The sequence below is a fragment of the Gymnodraco acuticeps genome, unplaced genomic scaffold (genome assembly GCF_902827175.1).
Source record: "Gymnodraco acuticeps unplaced genomic scaffold, fGymAcu1.1, whole genome shotgun sequence".
Classification (NCBI taxonomy): Eukaryota; Metazoa; Chordata; class Actinopteri; order Perciformes; family Bathydraconidae; genus Gymnodraco; species Gymnodraco acuticeps.
This window is the reverse complement of record NW_022990692.1, coordinates 1,045,688-1,060,120: the sequence shown is the minus strand read 5'-3', so window position 1 is coordinate 1,060,120 and position 14,433 is coordinate 1,045,688. Positions and strand designations below refer to the sequence as shown.

At 42.3% G+C, this 14,433-nt stretch overlaps 1 protein-coding gene across 2 annotated transcripts; it reads right to left on the bottom strand.

Annotated features, from left to right (window-relative positions):
• LOC117555549 (leukotriene B4 receptor 1-like) lies at positions 1–12,522 on the bottom strand. 2 transcript variants are annotated; one of them, XM_034230444.1, is made up of 4 exons: positions 12,392–12,522; positions 2,623–3,152; positions 1,732–2,008; positions 1–863 (listed from the first exon to the last, which is right to left on the bottom strand). In XM_034230444.1, exons 2-4 carry the CDS (start codon positions 3,111–3,113, stop codon positions 474–476), a joined length of 1,158 nt encoding a protein of 385 aa, XP_034086335.1. In that variant the 5' UTR covers positions 3,114–3,152; positions 12,392–12,522; the 3' UTR covers positions 1–473. The 2 variants fall into 2 exon arrangements, with proteins under 2 accessions (XP_034086335.1, XP_034086334.1); XM_034230443.1 differs by lacking the exon at positions 12,392–12,522 and having other exon boundaries at positions 2,623–3,445.
• Positions 12,523–14,433: the final 1,911 nt, after the last annotated feature.

The following is a 14,433-nucleotide window of genomic DNA, read 5'->3' as shown; positions in this document are numbered from 1 at the left end:
TCTTGTAACATGGCAGTTTTATTCAGGTGTTATGAAATAGAGGAGATAGCTGAGGCAGGAAATAGTGAAAAAAATACATTCTGATGAAATGTTTCTTGTGCAATGATCTGTCCTAAATATTGCATTAGGGAAAAAAACACTTAACTTTGCAAGCCAGTACTTCATGTACTCTTGATTCTTTATGAAAAACAAACTGCATTAGAAATTCAATATAAAAAAAGCTTTATTAAGTTAGAAATTATCAAATACAAATTAAATGTAAAAGAAAATAGCCTTTTCCACACATCCAAAATATGTCGTAATTTACATATATCTAAACAAAGATATATATTATATACTGTATAGCTATATATATATATCAAAGATTTTTGGGGGTATATAGCAAATGATTAATCTTATAGGCATAAATACTTTTTGTACCAAATGTCAAGGAAATACATCCTATAATTCAATGTATGAGTCAACACAGTGTATCAGTTTAGTTGGCTGGCCAGAGACCTGAGTTCAGGCTCATCCACCTCTATTCCCGCCACGCTGCCACTCCTGTCCTTGTGCTTGCTTTTGAAAGGCCTCCCGAGTTTAATCGAGAGCGTGTTCAGGACGGAGCTCTCGTCCGGTGAAGAGCTGCTGCGGCTAATGCGGCCACTTCTGGCGAAGGTAGACGTGGTCCTGCTCTCGGAGTTGGTGGCCTCGAAGAGCTTTCCCATGAAGCTGAGGCCGGCCTTGCGGATGTGGGAGCTGCCGGCGAACACGTACAGAATGGGATTGATCGCACTGCTGAAGTAAGCAAACGCTGTGACATTTGGACGGGCTGCAAGGGCGGCATGAATAGTGGAATTACTGTCCTGCAACAGACCCACTACCTGTTGGAGAAAGAGGGGGGAGGGTGGTTTAAACAAAACAAAAAAACAGGCCTGGTCAGAACTTTAAGACAAGATAAGAAGTACTTTATTGATCCCCAGTTGGGAAATGTTTGTGTTGCAGCAGCAAGGTTGTGTTGTTCATGTTCACTCCATCAAAACACATCACCCATCTTGTTTGTCTTTAAGGAATACTGTTCTGACTCACTACTTTATTTTTAAGTCAATTCTACTTCACCATTTTTTCTCAATTGGACTCAAGCAACCATCCATACAAGTCGGCACTTTCAACATCAGTTTCACTATGAGTCACTTGGACACTAAATGTAAAAAAACGGTTTCAGTCACTTCCTACAATAACGAAAAACAGCAAAGCAGAACCAACTGCATAGCGAGAGTCGAAGAGTTCATTTTGCAACAGTATGCAAAGTCTTACGACATAGCCCTGTTTTAAATACAGCGTTGGAGTTTTCTTTGCAGATTAGGGAAATAGTAACCCTTTTTGAAAATGGATTGATGATCATATGTCAAAATAAGCAGCACTGAAATTATGGAAAATATTGACTTGTGTTTGTATATTTTAAGTGTATTGCATTGAAATGTTGTTAATATTTTACAGAAATGTCAGTTTGGTTGACTGATGATGATATGAATGGTTGAAGGTTACTTCCTAAGCATTTGTTCATTTCCTAGACTGTCAAGAATGGATTTGACCACTTTGATGTCACATTTGTTATTTAATGCTGTGTATTCCCACAAAATATTGGCGGTAAACACCACATACCTGAACATAAAGCATACTTTTGGCATTTAACGGAATCAGTATCCATTTCTGGCCCATGTAGGTTAAACTCATCAATATAAAAATCACCTCTATGATGTTGACGGTGTGATACGGCAGCCAGAATACTGCAAAGGTACAGATGATCATCAGGATGAGGCGGCTGCCTTGTGCTCGGCGCTGGAACTTGGCACTCTGCAGACGACAGATGACGGAGGAGTAACATGTGTTGATGAGGGAGAAAGGCAGCAGACAGGCCATGATGGTCTCAAACAGGTACTGGAAGACCCGGTGACCCTTGCTCTTCCAGTGGTACGGCACGCAGAAGCTCAAAGTGATATTGTTTGAGAAAGTCTTCTTCAGATTACTTACAGAGAAAAAGAGGAAAAACACACAAATATGAAGTCAATGTTAAAGTAGATATACCAAGCAGAGTCAATTCTGTAACTTAATATAATAATGTTTTAATGGATCTACTAACCCTTAATTACAGTATAGCAAATGTCGGCAATTTCCTTGAGTATATTATTATTAAAATGTGTGACAATGTAGAAACACAGCATTCAATTCTGCTTTATATGGTCACAAAACGATGAGACAACCTTACATTGAATTAGAGATGTAAGAGCATGAACACATACACCGGTAAAATAAAAACTGTTGTTACTATATTTTAAACTCTTGCCACAACATCCAACAATTTTTATTTTTATTAATACTATAAAGTCCAAAAAAGAAAATGTAAATGTGTTCTCACTTGTTGAAAAGACACATGTTTATGATCCCTTATACATACAATTCAGAATTTTCCAAAAAATCTCTTCAAATTACTACAAAGTTAACGCCGTACCCTTTACTTTTGTTGTTGTTGTAAAAACAGATATCAATTTGATTGACTTCAGTTTGTCAGCAACCATTAAAAACTAAACTTTTTGAATAAAGAAACGTAATATATTTAAAGATATGACTTGTTAGCCTCACCTGCGGTAAAAAGGCATCGGCAGTGACATGAGGAACGCCAACACCCATACGACGAGCAGCAGAATCAGGAGGGAGCGCTTGGTTCTCAACCTCTGGGACAGAAACGGCCTGGACACGGCCAGCCAGCGGTCCATGCTCATCAGGCAGATGAGGTAGATGGACACGTACATGTTCACACTCGATAGGTAATGCACCAGCTTGCATGCTGCCGAGCCAAACTCCCAGCCTCGGCCTCCAGCCAGGTAGCGCAGGAACAAAGGGGCGCTGAGCAGCACGAAAGCATCCGCCATGCTCAGATTCAGCACCAGCAAACAGGTCACTGAGCGCTTCTTCACCCGGCACAACACTGTCCAAACAACAAACAGGTTCCCAGGGAAGCCCAGCACAAAGGCCAGGGTCAAGATGACGATGCCGACCATGGCGTTGATGGACAGAGGAAGGGAGAAAGAGGAGGACTGCTGGGAGATGGTGGTGGTGATATTGGATGCCATCAGGAAAGCCTTAGAATAATCTGAGTGAGGCTTTGAGAACTGTGACATTTACACAACAGAAAAAAAGACAGGAAACAGGATATGTTGAATTAACGTTTGTTAGGTGCAAATGTGTGTCAACGCTTTGAGATGTCACCCAACATGTTTTTTCCTGTTCTGCTACTTTAAATCTACACTACATATTTACGGAAAGCGGTCCTGCCTGTTATCAGCATAAATGGACATCAAAATATTATTAACTGCCTCTTTATTTAAAGGATTGATACTTTTACAAGTGATGCATGTCCTGCCTTCTACAGTGACGTGACAGGGTTTCATATATATATATATATATATATATATATATATATATATATCTGTAAGACCTGTCTGCAGCAAACAAATAGAAGATTACTGTATATCATGAATTTTAAAAAGTATACTTTGACCTGTCGATAAATATACTATATATATATATATACCTATACTACCAAACGTCATCTCATAATTCAGAGAGCTGATTAGCTGTAAGTACGTGTGCCGCGAAAATAGTAGTTGTTTGTGAAGAGGAGAGAGAGAGAGCAGCGTATAGAGAGGCGAAGTCACGCCCATATACTTCCGCCCCATGCGACCTTATTTCTGAAAAATGATGTATTGAAGTCAATGGGGAGAGAAAGATTATCTTTCGATCCCGTTTGAATTGTGCCATGAATTACACATATGATGTTTGTCAATCTTAAAAAATAATTTCCATGTCAAAAAAGTCACAGTTTGTCGTAAAACTGTTGAAATATAAGACTATGAAAAATACGCAACTAGAAAGACTACAAATCCCAGAGTCGCGTAACGCTGCGTCCACACTACAGCGTCGACAGCTTCAAAAACTGTTTCCAACGCGTCTGCCCATTCACTTTGAATGGGGTGACGTCACGTTGCCTCGCTTTTCGCCGAACTGAATTGTGGGTAGCATAGCGGTCCGTCTCCGTCGTCTCCGGCGTCAGAAGTTGAACAATGTTCAACTTCTTTGTTATTTATTGAGCTTTAAAACAAATTGAAATGATTCGATATTAAACAAACTAATTATAGTAGATTAACTACATTATTCAAAAGTGTACAGTAATTTACAATAACACGGGAATAATAAACGGAGCGCTCTCTCCCTCTCCTGACAGCCCGTCAGTATCATGCAGCTTGAGGATCAGTAATCAGTGCTGGAATTGGGCCGGTACTCACCGGTACGCAGTACCGGCACTTCTGGTTCTGACCCATGGAGTACCGGCACTTCTTGCTCAGTACCGGCATGCTGGCGGTACTCCGGTACTCATGCACCGTGCCAGTACTCAACACTCTCCCGCCGTTCTTATTATACATCCATATATATATATACAGCCGCCCGGTACTCAGTAGATGCGTCATGAGGTGCCGAACGGACATTCTCATCGCTCTAACCGCTGGAGTTTCACAGCGGCTGTCAGCTGTTTACTCCTGTCATTCAAACAGAACGTGCTGGAGAGGGGGCGGGGCTTATCTTCTCCATGTAAATACTGTGGTGGAAACGACTATGTCAAAATTAACCTATTTGACCGTGATTTAATAGTAAAACACGTTTCAAAATAATAATAATGCCGAAGTAACAACATACTGAAAACTGTTAGTAAAACCATGTTTTAATGCTTTACAATTTACATACCTAGATGCACGTGTGTTGTGTTTATGCAGTGCAACTCCCACCCAGTGGGTGGCTATGTAGAGTGATAGAACAGAGCAGGCACGCCCCCGAGAGAAGGAAAGCAAGTCACGTCACAAATTAGCATTTCTAAAATGTTAGCGTGGATTAATAAAAGTGCAAAAAGACAGCGGTTGTCGCCGGAAGAAACTTCAAATACAGAGAATGCTGTGCCTGTGTTGGAAATTGTGTCTGATGGGGAGCTTTCTTTGGTTGATCCTCCTGCTCCAAGTTCTAGTGCATTAGCATTAGCACTAGCTCCGCCGCCTCCTCCAGAGCCTCTAACGTTAGCTGCTGCTGGCGTTCTGCCACCACCAACACCGGGCAAAGCGATGCACCTGACTGCTGGACAACGGACCAGGTGCAATATTTTTGCAAGACCAATGCATGGCTCCTTCTTAAAGATAAGAAGCTAGGATGTCGGATATGCAGAGATGTCAAATCTTTGGGAATACACACTGGACAAGGACTGAAACTGTCAACTGAATGGGGTGAGTGTGCAGTGTCTCATTTCGGTGTTGACAAGGGCAAACAACAAGCTAGCCTGAGAAAAAAAATCAAAGAACATAAAGAATCACAAGCCCATGTAAAAGCTGCTGACATCCTTACATCTGCTTCACGTGAAACTATTCAACATCAAGTGCAGTCTATGCATAAATCTGAATTAGACACCACTATCAGAGTTTTTCGAACGTAATATACAATTGGCAAACATAGCCGGCCATTCACAGACATGCCAATTGATTTGAATGTACAGAAACTGAATGGGCTGAACGTGGGCAGGGTTTTGCACTCCAATAAAACCTGTGGCGAAATCATCGACCACATAGCTCATGAGCTGAAGACAAAAATGGCAAAAGACATTACAGAAAACCAAAGAAAACTCTGTGTTTTGGTCGATGAATCTACCACTATTCGTGGTAAAACGGTGCTTGTTGTGTGTCTACGCTCAGCATTAGCTGATGCTGAGCCCGAAACGTTTTTTTGGGAGCTGATCGAGTTGGATGGAACAACGGCTGATGACATCACAAAGGCGTTAATGGAGTGTCTTGGAAGAGATTTTAACGAGGACTTTTTAGGTCAGTGTTTCGTTTCTTTTGCATGTGATGGGGCTTCAGTCATGCTAGGGAAGAGAACAGGCGTTGCTACCCAGTTGTGTAGTAAATTCCCAAGCCTGTTTGTGTGGCACTGCTCCAATCATCGTCTAGAGCTGGCAGTTGGGGATGTGGTCAAGGAGGTCTCAGGGCTCAATCATTTCCAGATCTTTTTTGACAAACTCTATTCCTTGTTCCATGCCTCCCCCAAAAATCAGAGGCAGTTAGCGCAGTGTGCGCAAGCAGTCGGACAGCGTCTCCTGGTGATAGGGCGTGTTTTGTCCATCCGCTGGGTGGCTTCAAGTGAAAGGAGCGTCAGAGCAGTCTGGGAAAACTACCGAGTGCTTCATGATCACTTCACAAATGCTGCAAACGACACGAGCAGGGATTCCAGAGACAGAGCAAAGTACAAGGGCCTGGATGATGTGCTCACATCTGCAACGTTTGTCAGCAATCTGGGACTGATGTACGATGCGCTCACAGAGCTCAGCGACCTCTCTCGGCAACTCCAAAAAAGAGAGATGACACTGCCTACAGCAGATAGGCTCTTAACTCGAGAAATACGAGTTTTTGAATCCATGGTCACCATGCCTGGCCCACACATGACTACAGTTCATACAGCTCTAGCTGAGAAGTCCTTCAAGGGTGTTGCCCTGCGTGAGAATGGCAGGCTTGTACAGATTCATGCAGGTCAGTTTTTCCGCAGTATGGTAGAGAATCTGAGACACAGAATGACTTCCACAACCTCCTCTCATGTCAGCACAAGAGAAATCCCATTACATGGCCGGGAGGCCCGGGACAATCAGCTAATCCAGGACATGAAAGTTATCCATCCTGGAAGTTGGCCTGAAGAGGAGTTAGACGTACAGTATGGGGACGTAGAGGTGCTACGTTTGTGCGAAGTGCTGAAAGTGGACAGAAGAGAGACTGTTCAGGGCTTTCGCGAATACAAGGAAACCAGGGCATCCCGTACACCTGCTGCCATGGAGCCTCTACTGAAAGCAGTCCGAACCATCGCTGTCTCCACTAGTGAGTGTGAGCGGGCATTCAGCTGCATGAACGATATCCTTACTGCAAAAGGAATGCTCTCTCTGTAAGCCGACTGTCCAGCCTGGTTTTCATTAAATGTAATGGACCATCACTAGGACAGTTCAATCCGGAACAGTATGTGAGGTCCTGGCTGGCAAAGGGAAGGAGAAGTGCCGATGAAAGAGCCTGTCCAGCTCCAGCCCCTGATACTGATGTCCCCAAGGCCTTCTGGAGCCTTTTCTAACAATGTGAAGTATATTGCAAAGCAGCTCACCCAGTGAGAAGACTTTTGGCATAATGTGCCGATTTGTACAGATCCTGGAGATAGAAGGACTTCAGACCAACCAGGGAGTTATCTGATCAGCTTGGTGTTCAATGTAACTCTTTACCATGGCTCAGACTTTGTTACTTGCAGTTACAGTTTCTCATTTTAGATTGTGCAAATTTTGCATTTGTTTTTACTAGGGCCGGGACTCTATTAAAAAAATTAATCTAATTAATTAGAGGCTTTGTAATTAATTAATCGAAATTAATCGCATTTTTAATCACATATACATATTTGACCTAAGAACAGTGAGAAGCAATTTTTTTCACATGGATTTTAGTATACCATTAGGCACATTCACACCGCAGTACTTTTCCCACAAAGGTTCATGAGAATTTAGTTCATGAGAACTCTTTGAACCTGGGGGTGGATTAGGCAAATGAAGCCGCTGACGTCACTTCTTCTTCTTCTGCTTTGGGTTTACTGGCAGGCCGCAAACCACTTCACTGCGTATACTGCCGCCCAAAGTCCCCGGAGTTGGGGACTGGCTTCAGTAGAAGCTGCTGGGAGTCCCAGCAGCCTTCCGAATAAATCGCCAGAACGCCGACACCTCCTCATCTCCACCGCTCCCATGTTTTATTTTGTGTTGCCATAAGTTAGTCTCTCTGCGTTTCTGCGCTGGGCTAATGCTAATAATGCTAATGCGAGGATAATAAAATTCACAAAACTTTTTGGGAGTTTTACGGGGCGTGGTTTGCAATCCGCCCAGCCAATCAGAAATATAGCTCTTTTCTCACAAGAGAGCCGCACGAAAGTCCCTGCTCTCTAGCAGCTCTCTGCTCTCTAGCAGGGACTTTCGTGGGGGTAAAAAGGTTCTCATGAACTAATTTTAGTACCGGCTCTTTTTGGTGTGAAACGCGATAAAAGAGGCTAGCTTCCACGCTAGCTTCCACGCTAGCTGCTATATGTTTTGCATTGAGGTGATACTTGAGGCTTGATGTGTTGCGGTGATATGCGAATTCCTTTTTGCATAATTTGCACACAACCGTGCTCTTATCGACGCTTCCATCCGTCCGTTTTTTAAAACAACATTTCTCACTGTTGTTCACTGTGGTTTGTTGTTGTCTGAAGTCATGAACGTTAGTTGGTGCTCCAGTATAATCGGTACGCCTGAAACTCATCCAGTGAGAAACGTTCCGCGGTGCAAAAATAAGTGCGATTAAAATGCGTTAATTTTTTTAACGCGTTAATTTTTGTGTAATTAATTAATCTTAATTAACGCGTTAAAGTCCCGGCCCTAGTTTTTACATGTTCTTTGTTCATGCTCTTTATCATTTTTCTGAGTTGGAAAGTTAGATTGCATCATAGTTTACTTTATACATATTTGTATTCTTCAGTGGTGAAGTATATTGCAAAGCAGCTCAGCCATGTGAGAAGACTTTTGGCACTTTTTCGTTTTTCGTTTTCTGAGTTGGAAAGTTAGATTGCATTCAAAATGTACCGAAATACTTAATTTTGTTAAAGCTTTTTATAAAAAATGCTTCTGACCAGAGCTTTGTTTCCTTGTCATTAATGTTGAACACCACCAGAGGGGCTCTTACCTGAAAGGTCTCTGCTTCATGTGTCTTCAGCAGAAGATCTAGACTTTGATTGCTATATTTTCAGTTAATATTGACCTTACTGAGCTTTAGCCATATCCGCTGCCTATCATAAAAAATGTTAAGTACAGTGAACCTTTCTAAAATATACAGTAGTAAAGAGACAAACCCACCAGCATTATAGTAGCCAAATTCTTGTTTGTGGGCTGTATATATAAAATTGACTTGAAAAAGTGGCTGATTTTAGAGTACTGGCACCTTTTTCATTCCAATTCAAGCACTGTCAGTAATGAGTGACCCGACAGTAAAACTAAACACATCTATAACTAGTTTAGGTAGTTTGAGAGGTAATTAAAATAGCTACGTGTGATATTCTAACCTGAAGTGTGTGTTTTGTCCGCTCACCGCTGCATGTGATCATGCGTGTCGACTGCGTGTCGACTCGTCAGCAGCAGCTGATCTCTCTCCCGTCAGATTAGACTTCACTTGCGTTTATGTCCATATCGATCAGATCCAGCTAGTTCTAATGATAGGACTACCTGCTTATTAAAAGACACCTAAACAATAAAGCGTCGCTATGCAACCGGGTGAGGCCGCAAAATATAGCGTAGCATTATGCATTTGTTTACATGCCCATCGGAACCCCGAGGCACAACAGATCAACGCACAATCAACCCATACAGGACATCTCTTTCTCCACATTAAGTGTTAGACATTAGAATTGACTATGCTTGTCTGTCACATACTCTTTTGTCTGTCACATAAATGGTGCAACTGATGTGGTATTGCGCTAAACGGAAATTATTTTGAACGGACACTTTGACCGGAGAGATTTAGATTTGCCGGTCTTCAGCATATTTTACCGGTCGTAGTCCGATAATTACCGGCCAACGGGAACTCTGGGCCTAGGTATAAACGTCACGGCTCGCCACTGCTCTCTACCACCTACAGCTATTTGTTTATGTGTTTAAAAAAGCACCAGAAGCTTATACACATCTAAGTTGTTCGTGCCCCACCACTTTTGTACATATAAAAGAAGGCCAAGAAGGCAAAGAAACGGTGAAATTAAAATCTTTCTAATCAGCTATCTCCGAACAGAAAGCAACATACATATGCACTCGTTGTGAAGCAAAACAAGAATAATATTCAAAAATAGTCATGTAATTATGGAGCCCCTATAGGTCATGGGAAAAAAAGAGAGAAAAACAAATAAAGTCTGGATAACGGTTTGAGACATTAAAAAAAAAAATGAGAAAAACAAATAAAGTCAGGAAAACGGGTTAGTTTCTCGTGCGCACGAGAAACTAATCCGTCATCCTGACTTTATTTTATTTTTTGAGAAAGTTACCGGTGCGCCAAGGGCACAGGAGACAACCATTTAATTGCAGACTGTTATGTTTACGTGGGGAAATGACAGTGCATACATTATTTGAGATATATTTCGAACTCCGACTTCATTGTATGGGCATTTCGGCCAGGGGTGTAGAGGTACTTGTTTAAGCAACGGATTAGCAAAACAGGAGAGTCTGTAAACCAGTCTGCTTTGATCTATGAATTAATGTCCGTGACTCTCAGAGTACCTGGTGCCCGCAGCTGGTTTGAAGGGAAACAAACACTCAGAACACATGCACACGGAGCTGAGCAGAGCACAAACAGATTCACATCAATCATGCACCCTGGTGACATCTCCTTCATAAAACTAATAAAAGGGGGAGTAATCGGGCAGCTCGATGTATGTAGAGGAGTGTGTGTGTGTGTGTGTGTGTGTGTGCGTGCGTGTGTGTGTGTGTGTGTGTGTGTGTGTGCGTGCGCGCGCTGGTGCGAAACTGGTGCTGGAGTTAAACGTCCCACCGTCTCCTGGAGTGACCGCAGGCTGCTACGTTTTTAAACACACCCCTCTGGCCGACATGTCCTTAAAATTAAGTCTGAGTTCGAAATATATCTCAAATAATGTATGCACTGTCATTTCCCCACGTAAACATAACAGTCTGCAATGAAATTAAATGGTTGTCTCCTGTAAGCTCCACTCCCTCCTTGGCCCACCGGTAACTTTCTCCCAAAAAATAAAATAAAAAATAAAATAAAGTCAGGATAACGCACCCGTTTTCCTGACTTTATTTTTTTCTCTCTTTATTTTTTCCATGTCCCTTTAGGGGCTCCGTATGTAATAACTTCTGGTTTTGTAAAAAAGTAGCCTATACAGAGATTTCAGTTCCTTTTCTTATACTTTATATACTTATACTGTCAACAGTGGCGGCGCCAGGGTATGGCTGGGGTAGGCTACAGCCATACCAAGAAATGGCTTAGCCCTCCTTAGCCCGACCATGAAAAAGTAAAGTAAAAAGTAAGCATGTTGAGAACACGGATTGCGAAAATCTACCGGTCGTGTCCACAACACACAAACTGATCCTGCTGTAACAACAAGTGCACGTTACTGACGCTGGTTGAGACCATTCGGGCTTATGCTAGAGGGGTGCAAGGAATAGTCTAAGTAGTGGGGGAGTTGTATACACTAAAGGTGTGGACATTCTCTCGCGTTATAATATCAGCGCGGCCGCGGTCAGATCAAAATGCCTCCGAATGCAATTTGAACAGACCTACAGCCAATCAGAGCAACGAAACGTGCTGCGTCATGCATTACTGATTCGTCACGTTCACAGTGAAAAGTCCCCAAACTCGCGCCGAGTAAATTGCGGACAGACAGCAGAATTTCTAGGATTAATTGTATATTTCGGATGGATAGATTTGTTCTTAAACGCCCTCGCATTGAGGTACAAGTCGAACAGGTGCCAGAGTCACACGACCCACCTGAAGAGTGAATCGTGAGTTTTGAATATATTTTGTAATAATGGGTCATTTGAAAAAGTGTTGTGTATGACAATAGAGATACAGGCTACCTGTTGTGTGCTGTGTGCCTGTGTCTGTCTCTCTCTGTTTACCTGTGTCTCTCTGTCTGTCTGTCTGTCTGTCTGTCTGTCTGTCTGTCTGTGTGTGTGTGTCCTGTCTCTCTCTCTCTCTCTCTCTCTCTCTCTCTCTTCTCTCTCTCTCTCCTCTCTCTCTCTCTCTCTCTCTCTCTCTCTCTCTCTCTCTCTCCTCTCTCTTCCTCTCTCTCTCTCTGCTCTCTCTCTCTCTCTCTCTCTCTCTCTCTCTCTCTCTCTATCTCTCTCTCTCTCTCTCTCTCTCTCTATCTCTCTCTCTCTCTCTCTCTCTCTCTCTCTCTCCTTGTCAATTCTATATGCCAACTTTTCTTGTTTCTGCCGCTGCGTAGCATGTTGTAACAACGTGGAATTAGCAGAAAAGGCTATTGTATTGTTTAATTCACACCTGCTGTTGTTCTCGATGTCATTTAGCTGATAAAAGGAGACTAATAAAAGCTAATAAAAGCCTCACGCGTGCGTTTCACTAAGGGGTGCGATATAGCGTGTATGTAATTACATTACAAATACTGACTTGAGCCCCACCACTGTATGGGTTAGCCCTACCATAGATTACCCAACAAAAATACTCTGGCGCCGCCACTGACTGTCAAACTCCAAAGTAAAAATATTTTAAAATAACATATTAACAAGATACATTTTCATACTGACCTTCTACTTCTGATTTATTTTTGTAAGCCCACGACGGTAAATCCACACAAAATGTACCAATGTCCACCTATTTTACACCTCCCCTGATCTACTGCGCAGGCTTTTCTCTTTGAGGACTGAGTGTGAGAAACCGCAAAGTTTATATATTGAGAAAGAGGGTTTATGTAAGGGGAAGCCCGGTGACCAGGAAGCAAGCTTAAGAACATTTGGTTGTAATGTAGCTGTTGTTCCCAGGTGCGGAAAACAATATACAGTAGCCTACTATTAGTTGTTAGAAATCAGCTGTTTATTAGGCTGTTCAAGGGATAATTCTCACCTAAAGAGGGAGGACACTCCTCAGATGTCTTAAACACATGGGACATCGTAAAACAGTAAACACACAAACATACAGTACTATTTGTTATTAGTTATTAAAAACAAATAAAAAAACTGCATTTATGCAGTTCAAGGGATAATTCTCACACCTTTTGCTCTTGCCCTGCACTTGTATGTGCCAGTTGAGATGGTTCTTCCACCAGCTCAACTCTCTGTCCCTCATCATGGACGCAGGAGGCTGGCTGTATATCTGAACTCGCGCCCTCATCATTCTCTTCATAATTTTGCACTTGTTCTAAGCTCCTGATGATAGTGCTTGTGGCACCGCTGCTGCCAAAACGATCTGTCAATTTGCGACATTTATATGCTTCACCAGGGGCGGACTGGGACTAAAATTCAGCCCTGGAAACTGACCCAGTCCGGCCACATGAAATGTCAAATGTTAGAAATCCGCTGTTTATTATATAAAGTTTTACGTCCGATTCACTCCTTTTTTCCTCTACACAGCTCCAGTTTGGGCATTGGCCTGTCATCAGATTTCATTTTTAGTTGCTGCTGTAGCGGAAGTTTAGTAAAATGATGTTTGATGAACTACTTCAAATCTCCACCCTCCATAATTGCACTTGCTTCAGTTGCTTGCTACTTTTTAAGGGCGGTGATGACAGTTCCAGTATGAACCATAGACTGTATATATAAATGGACGTAGTGTCCGTGACGTCACCCATAGGATTCTGCAGAGTTGCCGTTGTCACTACCCGATCTGCAGCTCTGCCCGATCTGCAGTGCGCATGTGCGAGATGGTCCGCCATATTGGACAACTCCGGACGGCAACCCAAGTAGGACAACATTGACACAGTGGCTTTTGGCAAAGCTCAAAAGGAAAACTCGAGAGATAATGAGTTATTGTTATTACAACGTGACTTCACTATTATTTAACAACTCTTTTTATTGGGTTCTTTTATTTGGGGTTAAGTACATTGTCAGAATAAGTGAGAAATGGATTTAACTTCTGTTAGACAGCCATATGCCATACATTTTTGCACACATTCACAGTAAATATGTATTCAGTATGATAGCTGTCTAACAGAAGTTAAATTCATTTCTCACTTATTCTGACAATGTACTTAACCCCAAATAAAAGAACACCATAAAAATAGTTGTTAAATAATAGTGAAGTCACGTTGTATTAACAATAACTCATCTCTCTCTCGTTTTATGTTTTAGCTTTGCTAAAAGCCACTGTGTCAAGTGTCCATCTTGGGTTGCCGTCCGGAGTTGTCCAATATGGCGGACCATCTCGCACATGCGCACTGCAGATCGGGCAGAGCTGCAGATCGGGTAGTGACCATGGATGTATAATAAGAACTGGATACAGCGTGGGAGGCGGGGCCTCATTCATTTCTATGAGAGTTGCTCATTAGCGCATGATGATAAAATGGCCCAACTTTTGAAAGAGTGAAACGTCACAGATTACCCGGCATGCCTGAGAAGTACCCGTATGTGCGCTCATTGCGCATGCGCAACTTTAACCAAAATGCTCGTTCACATCAAGCACGTCAATTTGCGTACACGTAAGTTACAGAACCGCACGTTCATGACAGCATGGTAATGATTTGTTATTATGATGTATTTGATATTAACGAGGCGGCAGTTAGCAGCTAGCGGCTAGCTAGTAATTATGCTAATGTACACATCAATCGTTATGTACTTATATTACGCTGTAACAG

Coding starts and splice junctions, on each gene's coding strand:
- LOC117555549 (XM_034230443.1), bottom strand. CDS start 3,161: ATGTCACAGTTCTCAAAGCCTCACTCAGATTATTCTAAGGCTTTCCTG. Junction 2,009..2,622: donor CCGATGCCTTTTTACCGCAG/GTGAGGCTAACA, acceptor TTTCTCTGTAAG/TAATCTGAAGAAGACTTTCT. Junction 864..1,731: donor ACACCGTCAACATCATAGAG/GTGATTTTTATA, acceptor TTTCTCCAACAG/GTAGTGGGTCTGTTGCAGGA.